Below are 18,820 nucleotides of genomic sequence, written 5' to 3' on the forward strand. Positions count from 1 at the left end.
AAATATTGTTCTAAGATATTGTATCTACAGTCTTAAACTTACCTGCTCATGTTGTAAATTATTGTAGTCACGTTTTTTATCTAATTAATTATACTTATAGAAAAATACAATGAATAATTTCGTACAAATTAATATATTCAAAACTGTTTAATATAATTATATTAATTTATACAAAACTAGCTGACCCAGCAAACGTTGTTTTGCCTAATGCATTATTTATGTATGTATATATGTATTTTTTAATGCCACATTATAAAAAAAAACAAACAATTTCGTCCAAAAAATAAAATATTTTTTTTTAGTGTGAGCAACCCTTATCACTTAGGGGTATGAAAAATAGATGTTGTCCTATTCTCAGACCTACCCAATATGTATACAAAATTTCATAAAAATCGGTCGAACCGTTTCGGAGGAGTACGGTAACTAGCATCGTGACACGGAAATGTAAAAATATTAGAAGATTAAACATAATCCGAGCCATGATTCTTAAGTTCAAAGACGATTTACTTTACAAGTACAATGATTTAAGTAAAAAACGCTTTATAATCGGATTATTCGTTAATTAGATACGAGTACTACACCACCGACTGGCATATAGCTTTAAGGAGGCCTGATTTATAACGCTCCTCTTATCACATCTAAATTCAAAAATAGGTCGGCAATACAGGCATATTTGTTGGTGGCACTGAAGGGGCGACGTGATCCATATGTTAAGATGTGTCTGTGCACATAAAAAAATACAGGATTCTTTCCGTGAAAGCGAGACCTCACTATCCATATACTTTCTGTATAATAATACTCTACGTATTCTCCGTCTATCGCCTTGAGCTTCACAATGTCAACGGTCCTACAATAACAGATCACAGTTTAAGCACTGATCTAAGTTTGCCTGTTCCAGTAATCCGTGCATCGGTTTACGGATTGGAACACTAAGTTTCAGTACGCTCGAAGAGGTTTACGGGAACGAACAATTCCCGCAATTCTAAACTATCAAGGCTCCAGCAATTTAACTAAGACCTTGTGCCTACTCAAATCTTTAGGTAAATAAAGATAGTTTACCTCATCTGTGCGCGGCGCTGTGCTATTTTTATAAAGCTTTACTTTGAACGTGATCTTCAAAAGCAAGCTGTATCAGTACACAATGTCTCTGTGTACTAATGTGGGTTACCCATAGTTGAATTGGTTATGGATGTTTGCAAGTATTTTATGCATAAAACTAATGAGAAGTCGCTACACCATTTATAACTCGCAAAAGGTTGTCTAATTTTCTTCAAATATGGGAAAATTAATAAAGAAGGATCTAGGTCTCATCTAGCATGGTTGAAATGCTAGGACTCATTTAAGGCAAGGCTGTAAGGGCAATGAGGGATGAAATAGTTTTAACTCTTTTAATTTTGTAGAGCGCAATACCCAGTGTGGAGTGGCATCCCTTTCCAGTGTCTCAAGCGATAGGGCCCTGTATGCCCCCAATTAATCGATTTTTTGTGCAAACCTGGTAGACGGTCTTTAATCAGTACCTATCGATTAATTTTTTTGTAGTGTATAAGCGCACCTATTATGCGCGCATATAATCAATCAAAACAACATTTTTGATTGTGAATGACGTCAATAAATACCCACTCAAAACAATGACACATTTGAATTGATTATCTAAAAATAAACAGTCTGATTGATTTGATAATCTCAGCGAGTAATTACCGAAAACATATTCGGAAAATTCAATGCAATTTGCCATCGAAAATTGTCGTTATCAAGGACTAATGAAACTAAGTAAAATTTCAATGTTTTAGTAAATATTATAATGACATATTAATAACCACCTAAAAAAATTTCACAGAAAGATTCAAAGAAAACCTACAAGTTTATTGAGAACCTGTCCTTTTAAGTCGTTTGAAAAGTAGAGAAGAATATTAAAATTTGTTTGAATAAATAACCTTCAAAAATGGAGGTTTCTTAAACAAGTGGTAGCCGCAACCAAGGGTTGATTCGTAGCAATAAAATGAACCGCCATATTGCCTATGCTCTACCACCACTTCTTTGATAACAACTGTTGCAGCTGTTGAAGAAAGACGCCGCTCTTACAAGTATAGCGCGCCATCTCCCTTCCTCACCCCCTTTGTAAGTTAATATTCTTAGTTTACGAGGTGCTGTAAGGCTGTAGATTGTTCTATACACAATTAACTCGGAGCCTCAAACTAAAGGAGGAATATAACAAATACGCGTTACTCAGCATTTGCCCGAGATTTACTTTACGAAACAGAAGTAAAAGGGAATTAGACAATGCTTTATGTGTTTGTCGGAAATTATTCGGAGCTCTAGCTAATAAAATAGCATCTATGTACGCCTGATATAGCAAGGCAAATAATAAAAAATATATAAAAATATGTACAAGAGTGTTACTTAAATAAGTTAAAAGTTTATTTAATACTTTAATTTGTAATTGTGATACGTTAGTAAACATAGATAATAAAATTAATACATGTTATCATATCAATTAAAAATTGTCGTTAATGATATTATTTGTTTATGCATTTAAATACATATAAGGTACGATAACATCTAAAGTAACCGTCATGAGAAGCTATAAATTTTGTAAACAAGTGTTCAGGAGTTCACAACATTTGGACCAACAAAAAAAATGAATTTGTTTAAGATTTAATAAATTATTAAGTAACAAATATTAATTAACATAAATATTATTTAAGAATAATTATTCGTCAGATTCAGATGTTTCCATTTCTGTGTCAGAATCAGTGACATGTATCACGAAGCTGTCTACAGTTTTATCAATCATCTCATCGATTTTGGAATAAAAATTATCTTCTTCCTTGATAACATGTAATTGATAATTGTATTACGCACCTTTTGACGTTTTTTTCGTGGCGAATTTATTTCCTTAGATGTACTGGCTACTGGCTCCATTATACGTAATAACAAATAAAATTAACGCAACAATTAAAGTAACAACAATAAAAAAGTGATAACGAAACAATAACAAAATTAACAATAACAACCAGATCCGCGATAAATGCAAAGCAATGAAACAAACTCGTACGCATTCGAAACTCGAATGATGCGTTTATTTCAAAATGGCGTCCCGATAGTTCACAATCCCTGCGACGGACGCGTTCCGGTACCAAGAAACACAAACGATAGCGCTTTGCGTCGTTAAAATATGATCCGACTAAATTAAATAGGTTGTTACTTTCATATAACCCGTCTATATTTCATGTCGATTGAATATGGTCAATTTATTATTATCTCGCAGTATAAAATGTTTACTTAGTAAAAGATGTTTGTTTACATAATTTATAGCTTCTCGTGACGGGTACTTTAACTCTGTGGAGCAGGTTAGGGTTGATACGATCAGAAAGGGTTGTCACAGCCGCGGTACACAAAGGGCAACGAAAGAAAATACACCGGTGGGTTTAAGTCCGTACAAGCTTGAAACTCCCTCAGTTTTTTTCTTCGCTCGAACCGAAGAGAAGGCTGTCTTTTCTAAACGGAAAATCTATACTAATATATAAAGCTGAAGAGTTTGTTTGTTTGATTGTTTGTTTGTTTGAACGCGCTAATCGACACCACCTAACATACAATGTAAAAAAAACGGAAGTTATGATATTTAAGTGTAAAAAAGGCCCTGATGTAATACTACCGATAAGCTTATGTGGAACCGTGCTTAAAATTGTTAAAAAGTTTAAATATCTGGGACATATTATAACAGAAAACCTAATGGATGATGACGATATGGAACGACAGAGGCGCAGTATAGCCTGTAGGAGTAACATGCTAGCCAGACGATTCTACCACTGCTCCAAACAGGTTAAGGTGACGCTGTTCAAGGCGTACTGTCAGTCGTTCTACACCAGCCAACTCTGGTACCGGTTCACGAGAAGTGCGTTCAACACTCTTCGTGTACAATATAACAATGCTTTCCGGGTAATGATGAACTTGCCCTGGCGGTGCAGTGCGACTGACATGTTCGCTGAGAACAGAGTTGCAGGTTTTGTCGCACTAGTGCAGAGGCTCAGGGTATCATTCTACAGCAGAGTAGCCCTGAGTAACAACAACATTGTGTCCTCTGTTTTCCATAACGTCTTTCTAAAAAGAGAGATTAAAGATTTATAGGATTTTTAATTTCATTTAGATTAAGTTTTATTTTAATATTGTTATTTTATTTTATTTTAAAGTTTTCTATTATTAGTTTCTAGTAGTCTAAGTCACAATGTTTTTGTTATGCATGTTATGGGTTTAATTGCCTGAAATAAAGAATATTTAATTTAATTTAATTTAATTTAATCTCAGGAACTACTGGATTGATTTGAAAAATTATTTTTGTGTTGAATAGAATATTTATCAAGGAAGGCTATAGGCTATATAACATCACGCTGCGACTAATAGGAGCGAAGATACAGTGAAAAATGTGGCAAAAAACGGGGAAAATTCAAACCACGTGGACGAAGTCGCGGGCAACAGCTAGTATACGATAAAATCTAACTTCGCTTTTTTATTTTTTCTCCTCCAAGTTCAACAACAACATACAAAAAGTACGATTGAGTGTTGTTAAATCCACTTTGATATAATAGCTACACGAGCTTTCGGATCATGAATTAGGGGTGGAAGTATTTGAAAGTAATTTTACCGATCATTGCACAATTCATGTACCTCCAGCCTCTCAAGATTTTATCACTGGATAAACTCTTTTGGATTTCTACGCTTAAGTTTATTGCAAAATTTCCCACCGGGCGGAGTGCCACCAAGAGTGCTTTAGCGCGCGCTTTCCATGCCATTTCACGCTATAAAATTGAATTTTCTGTTAAAAACTGCAGCCCTGCGATTTTACCACATCTAGGGATATGCTGCTTATGTTTTTGTTATTGTTGAAGCTACTGTTACCACGTTTATTATAAAATGTTATTTTGCGAGTCAGTTATTATTTTAGTGAGAAATCTACTCTCGAGGTATATGTATACTAATATAATAAAGTCGAAGAATATTTTTTTGTTTGCCTGTTTGAACGCGCTAATGTCAGAAACAAGTAATTTTTAATCCGCTGCTTCGGCTTTATGATTAAAAAAATCCTAACTTTTATCTTCAAAAAGAAGCAGATGAAGTCGCGTGCCACAGCTAGTCCCTGATAAACTGCTAAAATGTAAAACGTGCCAGTGATAAAGATAATTACTGAATTATCTTCGATTGATCAACAATTAATGAGGGCTTGGTCGTAATTTTGTGACGACGATGCCAAATGAATGAAAAAAAGCAGTAGAGAATAAGATTACAGCAATCACTGTTAATTACTTGTTGACTTTCTTTTAGGCATGAAAAGTTAACCGCCTATCGTTTAACCAGAGTTGCGGTAGGAAACAAGTTATTTTATAAGTCTTTGAGCCGCGTGGAGCTTTACAAATATTCACTTTACGTGGACGGAGAAAACAGGCATATAAGTAGAACAAGTTATTATCACAAAAATATTTTTACATGTGGGTTTGGAAAACAATGTGACGTACCAACACAATTTCGACCTATATAAATCAATTTTTCGTGCAAAACAATTACTCAGTTATGGGGTATTTGTTTTAACCATCTTCTCACGTACCTTATTTCGTATTATCGGGTATTCAACTGGCGAGCTGTCAACCGTAAAGCGAATTCCTGTTCAAGGATTAGATGACACACAGTCAGCAGTAAATTATGACTGTTATTATCATCGAGTGCAATACTCAAATAAAAGGTTTTACTGATTAGAAATACGTGTGTGATTAAGTAATTTTAAGGCCATATCACGTGACTATCAAAAAAAAAAAATTGACGAACTTTTGAAAATAATAACAATGATTTGCTCGTATGTATGTATTGCATCTTGTATCGGCATTTTATAGGGACCGATCGCCGAACTACGAACAACGCGGCCTAAGCGGTTGGCGGCTTTAGCCATTGTAATACTTATCTACCAGCAAACCCTTTCACCTTGAGTAAATAACTGAAATAATAGCGACATTCTTACTTTATCTTTGACAGATTACAGATTGGGCGCTAAGTATATAAAATGCACTACAGTACTAAGATACTGGACATAGTATATGACAAGGTGAGATGTGGAAGTGTATTGTGTTAGCTTTGGGCGCCATCGCAGTAGCCGCTAATGGCGCAGAAAAGTGGTTGCAAGTTGAATTAGTAGATCAGGGTCCCGTGCGTGGGAGGCTAGACCCAGATGGCGGTCTTTACAGGTTTTATAACATCCCTTATGCCACAGCGCCGACAGGAAGAGACAAATTTAAGGTACATTAAATTGAACTTCCGAAAACTTTTAAATGTTGTTCTCTAGCTGGTTAAAGAAATAGTGTCAGTAAAATATTAAGTTACCAATATAACCATTTTCAAGCACTCGAATTAATTATAATTTAAATCTAATAATTTTGTCCGGAAAATAAAACTTTATTGTATTTTTTTTATTAATTGTAACTAAAACATAGTTTTTGGTTTTAAGGTACACTACACTAAAATGCACAATACTAAATTGTTTTTTTTTCATTTAGGCGCCTCTGCCTGCTCCAAAATGGACTGAGCCTTTCGATGCAAAAGACAGAAACATTCGATGCCCTCAGGGTAACGTATTTGAACCTGAAGACTGCCTTGTAGCTAACGTGTACGTGCCTGATACAACGGACAAAAACTTACCTGTTGTTGTCTCCATACACGGCGGAGCTTATCAAATTGGCTACGGTACTAACAGAGTTTACAGAAATTTTGTCCGAGACAATAAATTGATAATGGTCACATTTAACTACAGACTCGCGGTACATGGGTTCTTATGTCTTGGTACGGAGGATGTTCCTGGCAATGCTGGGCTAAAAGACCAAGTTGCTGCGCTTCGTTGGGTTAACAAAAATATTGCTAACTTCGGAGGTAATCCCCAAGATGTAACCTTATCGGCCTGCAGCGCCGGAGGTGGCTCCGCAGATATGCTAACCCTCTCAAGCATCACCAAGGGTCTTTTTCAAAGAGCTATCATTGGCAGCGGCGTCAGTACTGGCGCGGTTGGGGTACAAATTGACCCAATTGAAAACGCTAAAACGTATGCAAAGTTATTAAATTTCAATGATGTTGATAACATGGAGAGCTTGGAAGAATTTTACAGGACCGCTTCATTTGAAACGTTGACATCGCAAAGTCAACATATAACAAACAACGAAGATGTTGCTATTTTGTTTAGTCCTTGTGTTGAAAAAGATGTAGGCCAGGAGAGAGTTATTACGGATGCTCCTATGACTGTTATAAAAACAGGTAATTACACAAAGATACCTCTGCTGTATGGATTTGCAAACATGGAAGGTTTGATGAGACTTCCTTTCTACAGCGAATGGAAGGATAAGATGAATGAGAAATTTTCTGACTTTTTGCCCGCTGAACTGCATTTTGAAAGTGAAACTGTCAAGGAAGAGGTGGCTCAGCAAGTTAAACAATTTTACTTTGGAGATAAGCCAGTGGGTGATGAAACTATTTTGACCTATATAGACTTCTTTACTGATGTCTTATTTGGGTACCCCATGTTAAGCCAGCTAAGTGCTCGAGTAGAATCTCTTGGTGATACCATATATCTGTATGAATATGAGTTTGTGGAAGAGAAAACTCCATCTATACTAGATACTAACGTTAAGGGATCCGGCCATTGTGACCAAACTCGAGTGATTGGAGATCAACTGAATGCTTCACCAGAGTTTACAGAAATGGCGAATATTGTCAGACAATATTTTGTCAATTTTATTAAAACCGGGTAAGATTCTTAAAATTACTTCTTAGTATATTAGTTGAAAATATTAGTTTTAGTTTTTGGTTTGATGTCAAAGGTTTAGCTCACAACCAAATTGTTGTATATTTGTTTGAAATCAAAATCTCAGTAGTTTTTGGTATTCGTAAAAAAACACTTACCAATTACAATTTTGATTTAGACTTGCCTTTGTATTTTCATTGTACAGAGAATGTTCTACTGATTTGTAAAGTAAATAATAACTTATAATTTTAGTAATCCAACGCCACCCGGATCAGGATTCGGTACTTGGACTCCAGCGAACGCCAAGCGAACTCCTCACATGCTGTTGGGTAATGTGCGACAACTGAGAGAGGATATCTTAACAACTGAAGATGGAAAGGACAGAGGAGCTTTCTGGGATGGAATCTATGCGAAATACTACCGAGGGCCAGTACTGATCGCAGCGGACCCTGTACCAGGTGGAACTGTGTCACTTGCTATCTCAAAATGTGTTTTATTCATCGTGCTCCTAATAACCCTAATGTTTAATATGTAATGTTAGAATGTCTTTCGTATTTAAGTGATATTAAAATAGTTAAAGCTAATTTATGTATTGTATATTGGAAACGTAATTTTTGATTGTAGTTCGTACGTTATGTGGCAATCAGATGACTTTCAATAAAGCAATTGATTGATTGCCGAAACAATATAAGGGAACTTACATTTTCGAAAAATGTTGTTGTTTTAAATAGCACTGGATCTGAAATATATTGTCAAGCTATCATCAAGGAAAATAAAGGGATATAATTGTTCATGTATTTATTATTCTCTAATGTTTAGTCGTAAGCCGTTATAACTATTTTATTGTGCCAATAAAATTCAGCGTTATCTATTACAAAAACAATTGATAAAGGGAAAAACAATGTATCGAATGATTGATGACAACAGTTATAATATAATAATTGATTATCCATGATTCATTACTTTCTACAATTGGGGTGATATGATTTTTTATGACGTAGTGACACGTCTTATTTGTATTCGTTTTTATGAGGTAAAAAAGCCTTTAAAACTACCTCTAAAAGAAAACCGTACAATACAGTACCGTAGATTTGATCATAATACGCTCATTGGGGAAAGTAACTTAGTTTCATAGTTAGATCTGCCTTCTCGTGATTATTATCTGCAGTTATAGCCGAAAAAACTATTAAACCTGACTGAAATTCACCGTTACGTAGAATTGGTATTCCGAATGAGCCGTTTTGATTTTCGAATCACTCGAAAAATGAAAAACCTTATAAACTTTGAGACTTAGATATGATTTACTCATATGTATTTATTGGAATCACCCTACTAGTCTCGGCCCTCCGATTAGATTCTATAGTCGGGCGATACCGATAAAAACGTGTGAGTTAAACGCGTATCATTTACTATACCTAATAGAAATCGCTTTAACGATTGGGATATTAATCAAACCTCTTCTTTCTGTTTTTAGGTTGAGCGTAAGTGAGAGGCAGACGTTTACTGAATATTTTATTTTTATTAATCACATCCCTAAATCAAACTTAATAATTTTTTATGGAATCAAATGACAGGCTCAAACTCACGTTAAATGAGAGTTAAATAGAATCAACAAAATCGATTAATCCAGTCCAAAGTTCTGAGGTAAAATGGAGGCCTTTTTTGTCCTCAGAAATACAACAGTCTTGTTCGCGGTCATAGCGGTACACTGCCTGGACACTTAGCTGCGCAAATAAGGTTATTATCATTCATCTCGCTGACAAGTGTTTGTACAATATATGAGATGTTTATTAAATCTCATCAATCGCGTATTGCATACTTAAACGTATTCAATAAATACACTTAATGATCGTAGTACGGAAGCTACACTCGGAAAACAAAATACTAAGTTTTGTTGTAACAAAAACGTTGACAGATTTTTCTGGAGCTTTAAAAATAGATTTAAAGAACGACTCAGACGTGTTCCTACCTCCGGGACCGCTGGTCGTGAATTAATGTCAATTTGTTTACTTCCCGCTCTCACACCGAGCTCGACGCAGTCACACATTGAGACCACGACCTGACTATCACGCGACGATACGCACCGAACAACACCAAATAACCAGAAATGTACGGAAACGTGCTCATATTAATTGTTTCGTGGACTGCAGTAGACTGTACGAACTACCAACGATACGCCGAGCCTGGTGATGCTAGATATGCAACACCGCCAAGCTACAGTAGATACAGTACAGTAGCGAACCCTTACAGCCAATATCCTTTACAATCTGAGCAAGGGAGCAGGGCTTATGGCCAGGGGTACTTGCAGACGGGACGCACTCATGCGAACAACAACAGGAACGACGTTGGAGATCACTGCGTGAACCGTTCTCCTCAGCAAGGGATCTCGATCGAGAGCCTGATGGGCATGTGGTACGGAGTGGACTATCTGCAACACGTGGTTGATGATTCCAGTGATGACTACCCGAACACCTGCCTTTTAATACACATATCGGAGCCCAAGGAGAAGGCGAGTACCTATCTATACTTCTATACTAATATATAAAGCTGAAGAGTTTGTTTGTTTGATTGTTTGTTTGTTTGAACGCGGTAATCTCAGGAACTACTGGTTCAAATTGAAAAAATCTTTTTGTGTTCAATAGAACGAAACGAATGAATCGAACGAAAAATATCATGTTTGTGTGAAAATGTTAAGATAGAAAAAAGGATAAAGTGTTAGCCAGCAAATATCGAACTTCCCTTGCATCGCGACTATTGTGTCAGATACTAAACTTGCAGCTATGTGTAACGTGCACTTTTCCATGAGGTCCATTCACAAGAGAATAAAACATGAATATTGATATTTTTATTGACGATATAAAAATGACACGTCGAAGAAGAAAAACGTCGGCGTAAAATTCAGAACCCCACTTGATATATGTATTTTTCGAACGCAAATGATTGTGTTATTTTAGCAAGGCAAAGAATTGTGGAAGGTTTCAGGCGAGGACTATTACTGAGTAGGACATCATTTGTTATTAGTTACAATATCTATAGCTATGCGTATACAGTAGTTTATTAACCAAAGGATCGAACAGTTCGTTTTAAATGGGATAAATTAGCTTACGTAAGTTGACGGTTATATTATTCTAGTATATCAATATTATTTAATCACGTAACACTTGCTATCGATATCGTGGAGGAAAACACTGTGCACTGTGCGGATTCACTTTGATGTCTTCAAGGCGCGCGCCATATTTTACAGCCGGCAATCTTCGATAAGCACAATATTTTGCGCGCGCGCAGACTGCGAGAATCTTAATCGATATATACAAACAAATTAAAAATAACAGTATCGGAACTTTACTGTCGGAATAGTGGTGTAAACAGTTTGTGAATAAGACAAGTTGGTAACATAATAAAACATGAAGTTCTCTTATCGAGTTCTTCCATATATCTTATTTCTGATTACATCAGCGTGTGCTGAAGAACTTGATTCCAACCGTTCTGAGGAAAGCACTATTAGCAGTGTTACCTGCGTACGTGATAACCTATACGATCACTTGGACATTAAAGAAGTGTCGGGAGAGTGGAAAGTGCGCACGGTATACATGCACCTTAGTTCCGAAGGGGTTACCACGTATAATACCTATACCATCGTCACGATCCGGGAGGAGGACCACTTCCCCTCTACTGGATACGGGGTAGGTTTATTGCTTTCTAATCGCGGCTCTAAAGTTTTGAAATGGCAATAATAATTTTGGCTCCGATGCTCTGTTATCAAACAGGTCGGAGCCGACCAGTCTAGCCTGATACTATCGGGCATTCACACAATGTCAACCGTCACAATATGTGTAAAGATTGATACTTACAAGATTAATCGACTTAATAATATCTAAAAGTTCATGATGTTATCACTTGAATAACTCGAATCGCAGTATAAATATAGAATACGTTTCTGTACTTGGACGCTATACTTAATTGAACTTAATCAAGAGCACATTGAACATTTGATGTCCTATAAATATGTTGTGATATAATATTACTTAGAGTCGGTTCCCGCCAATTTTACTATATGTACGTGAGCTACGACGTTGCTTCCCACCAAATTTCATGATTCCGAGTGCACGAGAATTACATTGTAGGCTTTGATTACCATGCGAGTGCTTGGAGCTTGCGGTATGATGGCGTTGGATTAGAAGTTTGATTTCATTTACAGTTTTTAGTGAAGGTATTTGAGATTTCAGATCCAATTAGGGTTCCATTTTTTAATTCGAGGTATGGAACATTACGAAAAAAAACTAGATACTTATGAAATCTTATTTTTTTCGAAGCTAATGGAAGTAATAAAGCTGTAACTATTAATTGCAGCCATCTATTGAGACGAAGTACCACGTAAAGGAAAACAACGCGATATTCTGGCGGGAGAACCGGCGTCTGCGGGTGCTGTGGGAGGAGGCAGGCCTCACCATCGACTACTCACTCTACTTCCGGAATGAATCCGCCGGCTACTGGCGGGTCTCCGATAAACAAAACGGTAAGTTCAGATAATTTGTTGTTAATCGATTACAAAAAGGAGGCCATTTCCACAGTACCTATTTTTTATGTTTGTTATCTCAGGACGGATTGGATGAAAAGATTTTCTTGATTTTTTTTGCATTTAACGTGAAATATCATGTCATGTAGTCCCATAGAAAACCTTTCAATCATTAAGTTAGCTGGATTTTTTATTTGAAGTCGGTTGTACGTTTTTGTTCTTAAAAATATGAAGATCTACTAAAGATTCTTCAGAAATAGGGATGACGACTGGGTATATAAAAAGAAAAAATCTCATTAGTCCCTCAGTTAGATAATTGAAAAGTATTAGACACGTATTTTTTCCTTTTTGAGAAAAACTAGAATTGACAAAGATTAACTGTTTTAAAGTTTAGGAGAGGGGGCTTGTGACGTAACGATATGGTAAAATTTATACACAATCGTGACGTCACGCGTAAATTTCATTCACTGTAATTTAGTCAATTTATGTTTTCGGGACAAATTAAAAAAATACGTATCCATTATTATACAAAAAAGTACAAGACGGACACTGCAAAAAAAAATGTCGTCATCCCTATTGTTAAGCTTTGTAGCACCCTGAATTTGACTGAAAACTTTAAAATGTATCAACTTCTACTAACAACAAGTTTTATTATTATTCTAGTTCTCGTAAAACAAGCTTTGCTTAGACAATAAAGAATATTTGTATTTGAGACTCTGGACTATTACCACAGCTTTAACACAACGCCACCTAGTTATTATATTAATCTGTAATTATATCTATTTTACTTGACGCATTGCTCTCACCTTCGTAAGTATTTAAAAATGCGAGGTATAAGAGAAACAAACACATGTTATTTCAATTTAAAATGTTATGAATTACAGGAGGCATAGAACAACCAAGATATCAGCTGTTCAGCGGCAGTATTCAAGTGCTGAAAGCCACCAACGACCTTCTGCTCTTGAACTTCTGTCAAGAATCAGTGGAGGGGAAGCCACCGCATTTGTACTCTGTCTTATTGTCCCGCAAGACTAGTCTGATAGCAGAAGAGGAACTCAACTCTGTCCACGAGCTTTTACAGAACAAGAATCTCTCCGTTGCTTCAAGAAGAATTGTATGCAAAAGTAGTGCTGACAGATCTGGAGTCAGCTCAACCTCATCTTTCATCCTCCTATTATTAGCTTACACAATGCGGTGCTGATAACTTGACCATTTAAATTTCATTAAATACTTTTTGACATTGATGGCATCATCACTTATCTGTTTTAATAGTCAGGAATTATAATCTATGTACATAAACATGAATGACTAGATACAGATATATTTGTGTTATTGTTGTTACAAACTCACTGAACAAAGAGCCAAGGTTTCCGAAATCAATTAAACATTTATCTTCTACTTATAATATAATCCGTCCTTCTTAAGTACTTGATAATTTATAACCAATCAAAACAACTGACATTACAATATTTATTTCGAAATATTTAAACATTGTTATTTAAAATCATTACTACTTCTTGTAAACTGCATCTTTTAATTACATATTACTAGTTAAGGTCTGTTAATACATTTTCTGTAAAATAGTTTTTCGTATTAGCTAACCATGGATAAATCTGGAGAGAATGTAAGAAGGTAAAACCTTTATAAAGCTTTTGTGTACTTTTTTCACGAGTGTCATAACGGACGTTGTCAATAAGTTTGCTTTGAGCGCATACTTACGTAACGATAAAATATACTTTTACTGACAAACTTAATGGTAAAGAGAATGCTACAAACTTTACTAAATCGATTTATCTGTTAAATAAACAAAATTCGACTAATTTTTTAACATTTATTTTAATATCTCTTCAATCCTAGTTCACTTTAAAAAGTTACACGGGGATCTACCCTGCGGCACGTCGCGTACTGTGCGATTGGTGTGTTCACCTCAACCAGTCGGCAATCGTGAGAATTCATCATACATGCACTGCTTCTCCACATGCCTCGCGCCGGAAAGAGCTGCGCTGAACGTCGCAAAGCATTGCGGGAAAACTTAAAAGTGCACGATTAGACTGCATGGATAATTTATTGAGTGATAAAATAATAAAATGCTACCCATTATTACTACCTACGCACTTTTTGGACTATGAGCAGCGTCAGCATGACAGGCAAATCAGGCATAAAGTTAAAAGCATGGTTTCCTGGTCGAGAATATGATCGTTAGTTACCCGATGGTTGACTTTAGATCTAATTATAACATAAATTATTATAGTTTGTAGTAAATATACCTGCAGTTTGGTTCCGGGTACACGTAACCACAATATCGGAATGTAAACACCTACAAGACACTTTAATTACTCGTATATTGTGCAGTAATTATGGTTTGCCACGGCATTATACGGAAGATTATGTTTAATTTAATTAAAATACATTTTTGGATAACCATCTAAGATGATGACGTCAAAATGACGGTCATTTTGGTATAGTTGGCTCTTCTATTTGGTTCAACATATCAATAGGTTACCGGTCTGACATCTAGGGATTCTTGAAAAAATCCTGAGTTTATTTTTATCATACTTATTAACCCTTTTTTTATTTGTTTTTTTTTTTAATATGAGCGCCTGGTGTCGCTTCATTCTTTCACTACCATTTGCGATTGGTAATGTTGTGACACGTATTGTTCACAGGCGTTTAGACTCTCAAACGCCTGCACGGAAAGCGAGCGAAGTCAAGCATCGTTGTGTTGCTTGCAAGTTGCGTGTAGTATTTTTACAAGAAGTTGATGTTAGTAACGGTAAGTGGAATTTAGAGAACTATTTGGGTAACGTCACATTCAACAACCTGGTCAAGTGCGAGTCTATTAATAGGCTTAATAAAAGCATATTTACTTACTACAAATATTGGTAAACTATCAAATTTAGGATGGCCCCAAATGTTGCCTAACCTTGATTTTTATTCCGTTGTTATTGTCCGTACTAACAGAAATACATGATTTTGTGAAAATTTCGTCTGGTCAGTTATTGCAGTTTATAAGTTTTATTTTTTGGTTTGACGGGGTAATCCTTGTGTCAACCTGACGACATACTGACGAGCCTTTGTAAAACCGTTTTTAATCTTTGGGAATGGAAAACTAAAAAGTAGGTAGATAATAACAATAACCTAATATAAAAGGGTAGCAGTAATAAAACAAATATATAAAATACATAAAGTAGTAAATAGGGATAATTATAATAAGGACTATCTAACTGTGAAGTAAAGACTAATAAAACAAATTCCAGGACAGGTTTAGCAATTACGTAGCAGAATTCTAAAATCTCATCTCAAACGGACATCAAAAAGTCGTTCTGATTTATACATATTTACAAACTTTGCATGTTCAATAAAATTTTGATTTAGCTGTAAACAATAAATTAAGTTGGTCAGGATAAAGTAAAATAAAATCTTAAGAAATCTGTTTCCTTTTAGAAGTTGAATAAGATTATTTATTCAATACATTTTATTCAGTTCATTCCCTAAATCCAACGAAAATAAAAGAGTGCTAAAATGCTTGATACCCTTTTAAAAAAGTATTTAAAATGATAACGATTACCATAATCACGATAGTACGGGCCTACTATTATTTATTTAATGCCAATGTAATCCACTGGTTATCAAAACAAGAATCTGATAATGACGTTCAAAGTTACACATTTTTTGGTTTTCTGATGTGTTGCTTCGAGACGGCAAACCAGTGTTGTGGCGTCACTTTTTTAATAGCCAATGGCTACCTCGCTGGCATATAAACTGGTAAGGAGGGGGGGGGGGGGTCGGCCTACACGCTTCACACACAATTACATATTGTGTTCGTAAATGTTCGTTTGTTTTTCGGTGGACTGAGGAGGAAAACACAATCATAATATTAGTTTATAACTTAGATTAAAGATGTTGTTATGGACTTTAATATTGTTGTCAGCTGTAGTGTCAAGTTTCGGCGATGAGGCCGAGTGGCGAGAGGTTAAAACTTTTCAAGGGACGGTGCGCGGGCGCAGGGATCCCGAGGGAGGCCTGTATGGCTTCTACAGTATACCTTACGCCACGGCGCCTAGAGGAGCAGACAGATTCAAGGTATGCTGGATAAATAATAGTTCATGCATTATATAACATTGGATAAGTGACGCTATAATTATATGGGTAATTGGGTCTTACATATTATCTGCAACTCAATTGATATGGATAGCGTAGTAACTATCTACTATCTACCTGTGTCTTTTTATTACCTAAATATCTCATAGAAGAAAAATAACAGAAGTATCTACCTGTTTGAACGCACTCAACTTAATTAATACCTATTATGGCCGGATAATGTGGTTGGAAATTGAATAAATAATATAAAGATGTTTTAATTTTAAGACATTAATTATTTAAAATATATGTCACCCTGCGAGCCTCAGAACAGTAATCGTATCTTTTAAAATTGCAGGAAGCGCTTCCAGGACCAGTATGGTTACAAACGCTAGACGCTGTCGACAAACGCATCATATGCTGGCAGGCGAAGACCAAGTACATAAATGTAGAAAATCAAACCATGCACGAAGACTGTCTTCATGTAAACGTCTTTGTTCCCGACACGGAAGAGAAAAAACTACCCGTCATAGTAATAGTTCATGGAGGTGGATTCGCTATTGGATATGGAAATATGATGCCAATTAAACAACTTGTAAAGGAAAAGAAAGTCATAGCCGTCACGTTTAATTACCGTTTGGGAGTTCAAGGGTTCTTGTGTCTAGGCACGAATGACGTACCAGGTAACGCTGGGCTTAAGGACCAAGTAGCTTTACTCAAATGGGTAAAGAAAAATATCGCCCGATTCGGAGGCAACCCCGATGACGTCACAATTTCAGGAGGCAGTGCTGGTTCAATTTCTGTAAATTTGTTGATGCTGTCAAACTCCGCGAAGGGGCTATTCCATAAAGTTATCCCGGAAAGTGGGGCTAGCGTATCATCTATTGCAGTTCAAATCGATCCATTAGCAAACGCGAAAGCTTTTGCAAAAAGGTTGAATTTTACTGAAGTTGATGACTTCCACGCCTTGAAAGCATTTTATAAAACTACCCCACTGGAAGAATTGATGCTTGATGTAATTAGTCCTGTAAAAGACATATCAAATTTGTTTTCTGCTTGTGTGGAACGAAAAACAGGTAGTTCAGTTTTTCTTACTGATAGTCCAATCAATATTATCAAACAAGGTAAATACAAGAAACTGCCCGTTTTATTCGGAATAAGCAACATGGAAGGTTCGATATACGTAGATTATTTTGAGACTTGGAAAAATGAAATGAATGAGAAGTTTTCAAAGTTCTTACCAATTGACTTACAATTCGAGAATGAGGAAGAGAAGGACGAGATCGCGAGAAGAGTAAAACAATTTTACTTCGGCCCCCATCCCGTGAATAACCAAAACATACTCGCTTATGTAGAATACTTTAGCGACGTCTTAATGGGCTACCCAACTTTTAGGACTGCTAAACTTCAAGTAGAAAGTGGTAACAATCAGATATACTTATATGAGTATGCTTTTGCGGATGAGAGTTTTCCTGCAGTGCCGCACACGGACGTGCGTGGAGCCCCACATTGTGGCCAGACGACGGCAGTGTTCGATGGAATCGTTTTTGTAAGCAATGACGAAAGTGCCCTGTCACCAGCATTTAAAAGGATGAAAACTACAATGAGAGAATTGTGGCATAACTTCATAGTACACGGGTGAGTTACTTTTTTTTTAAACATAAATCACTTACTTTAAAGACACCTGACACGGAGGGTCTCACAAACATTCAAATCACATACACAGAGACAAACAGACTTAGAACAAGCATTCGTGGATCACATAAACGGGGATCAAACTCATGACACAACGTTCTCGGTGGGTTTGGTGTAGCGACATCTCACTCGGCTATCTGTGCAGCATTAATGCTGCTACTTTAATAACAATTAAATTTTCATTGGATCAGCCTAAACTTTTTATGAACATTTCACTGCGACGCAATAGAAGCTGGTTGTCCATTTAAAATTAGAATGAAGCAATAGGACAATATCGTCACTATGAGCGCTTACTAACCGTTTTAAATATACATTTCAGGAAACCAGTGCCGGAGGGATCACCGTTCCCAGCGTGGCCGGCAGCAGACGCCAGTGGGAACCCGCATATGTCTTTGGATCGAGTGTTGGAACTGCGAGGACCATTCCTGGACAAACGTATGCAGTTATGGGATGATATCTACGACAAATACTACCGAGAACCAATGTCTCCGCCAGAGCCACCACCAGAGAAACACACAGAGCTGTGAACAAGACTCTTAATAGTTAAATTAAGAAATCGTCTTCGAAAGACTAGGTACAATGATTTATCAGACAAAATAAAAAAGGTTTTCTATAAAAGTCTTTGAATACAAAATGATTGTGCTCATCAAATAATACCAGTATTATAACTATAATCATCTAAATGTTTGTATACTCCATTATTTCGCGCACTGGTATTCTAGTTTTGATCGCAATAAAGGTTTGTAACACACTAA

General features: G+C 36.2%; 3 protein-coding genes across 3 annotated transcripts; all 3 read left to right on the top strand.

Annotated features, from left to right (window-relative positions):
• The first annotated feature begins 6,066 nt into the window (after positions 1 to 6,066).
• LOC113492788 (para-nitrobenzyl esterase-like) lies at positions 6,067 to 8,571 on the top strand. The gene is made up of 3 exons (XM_026870467.1): positions 6,067 to 6,282; positions 6,540 to 7,777; positions 8,027 to 8,571. Exons 1-3 carry the CDS (start codon positions 6,097 to 6,099, stop codon positions 8,307 to 8,309), a joined length of 1,707 nt encoding a protein of 568 aa, XP_026726268.1. The 5' UTR covers positions 6,067 to 6,096; the 3' UTR covers positions 8,310 to 8,571.
• Positions 8,572 to 9,390: 819 nt separating this feature from the next.
• LOC113493027 lies at positions 9,391 to 13,491 on the top strand. The gene is made up of 4 exons (XM_026870801.1): positions 9,391 to 10,283; positions 11,176 to 11,457; positions 12,125 to 12,290; positions 13,175 to 13,491. Exons 1-4 carry the CDS (start codon positions 9,882 to 9,884, stop codon positions 13,489 to 13,491), a joined length of 1,167 nt encoding a protein of 388 aa, XP_026726602.1. The 5' UTR covers positions 9,391 to 9,881.
• Positions 13,492 to 16,089: 2,598 nt separating this feature from the next.
• Positions 16,090 to 18,820, top strand: LOC113492795 (acetylcholinesterase-like). Its single transcript, XM_026870474.1, has 3 exons — positions 16,090 to 16,373; positions 16,729 to 18,008; positions 18,385 to 18,820. Exons 1-3 carry the CDS (start codon positions 16,191 to 16,193, stop codon positions 18,590 to 18,592), a joined length of 1,671 nt encoding a protein of 556 aa, XP_026726275.1. The 5' UTR covers positions 16,090 to 16,190; the 3' UTR covers positions 18,593 to 18,820.

This window comes from Trichoplusia ni, chromosome 4 (assembly GCF_003590095.1).
Source record: "Trichoplusia ni isolate ovarian cell line Hi5 chromosome 4, tn1, whole genome shotgun sequence".
Classification (NCBI taxonomy): Eukaryota; Metazoa; Arthropoda; class Insecta; order Lepidoptera; family Noctuidae; genus Trichoplusia; species Trichoplusia ni.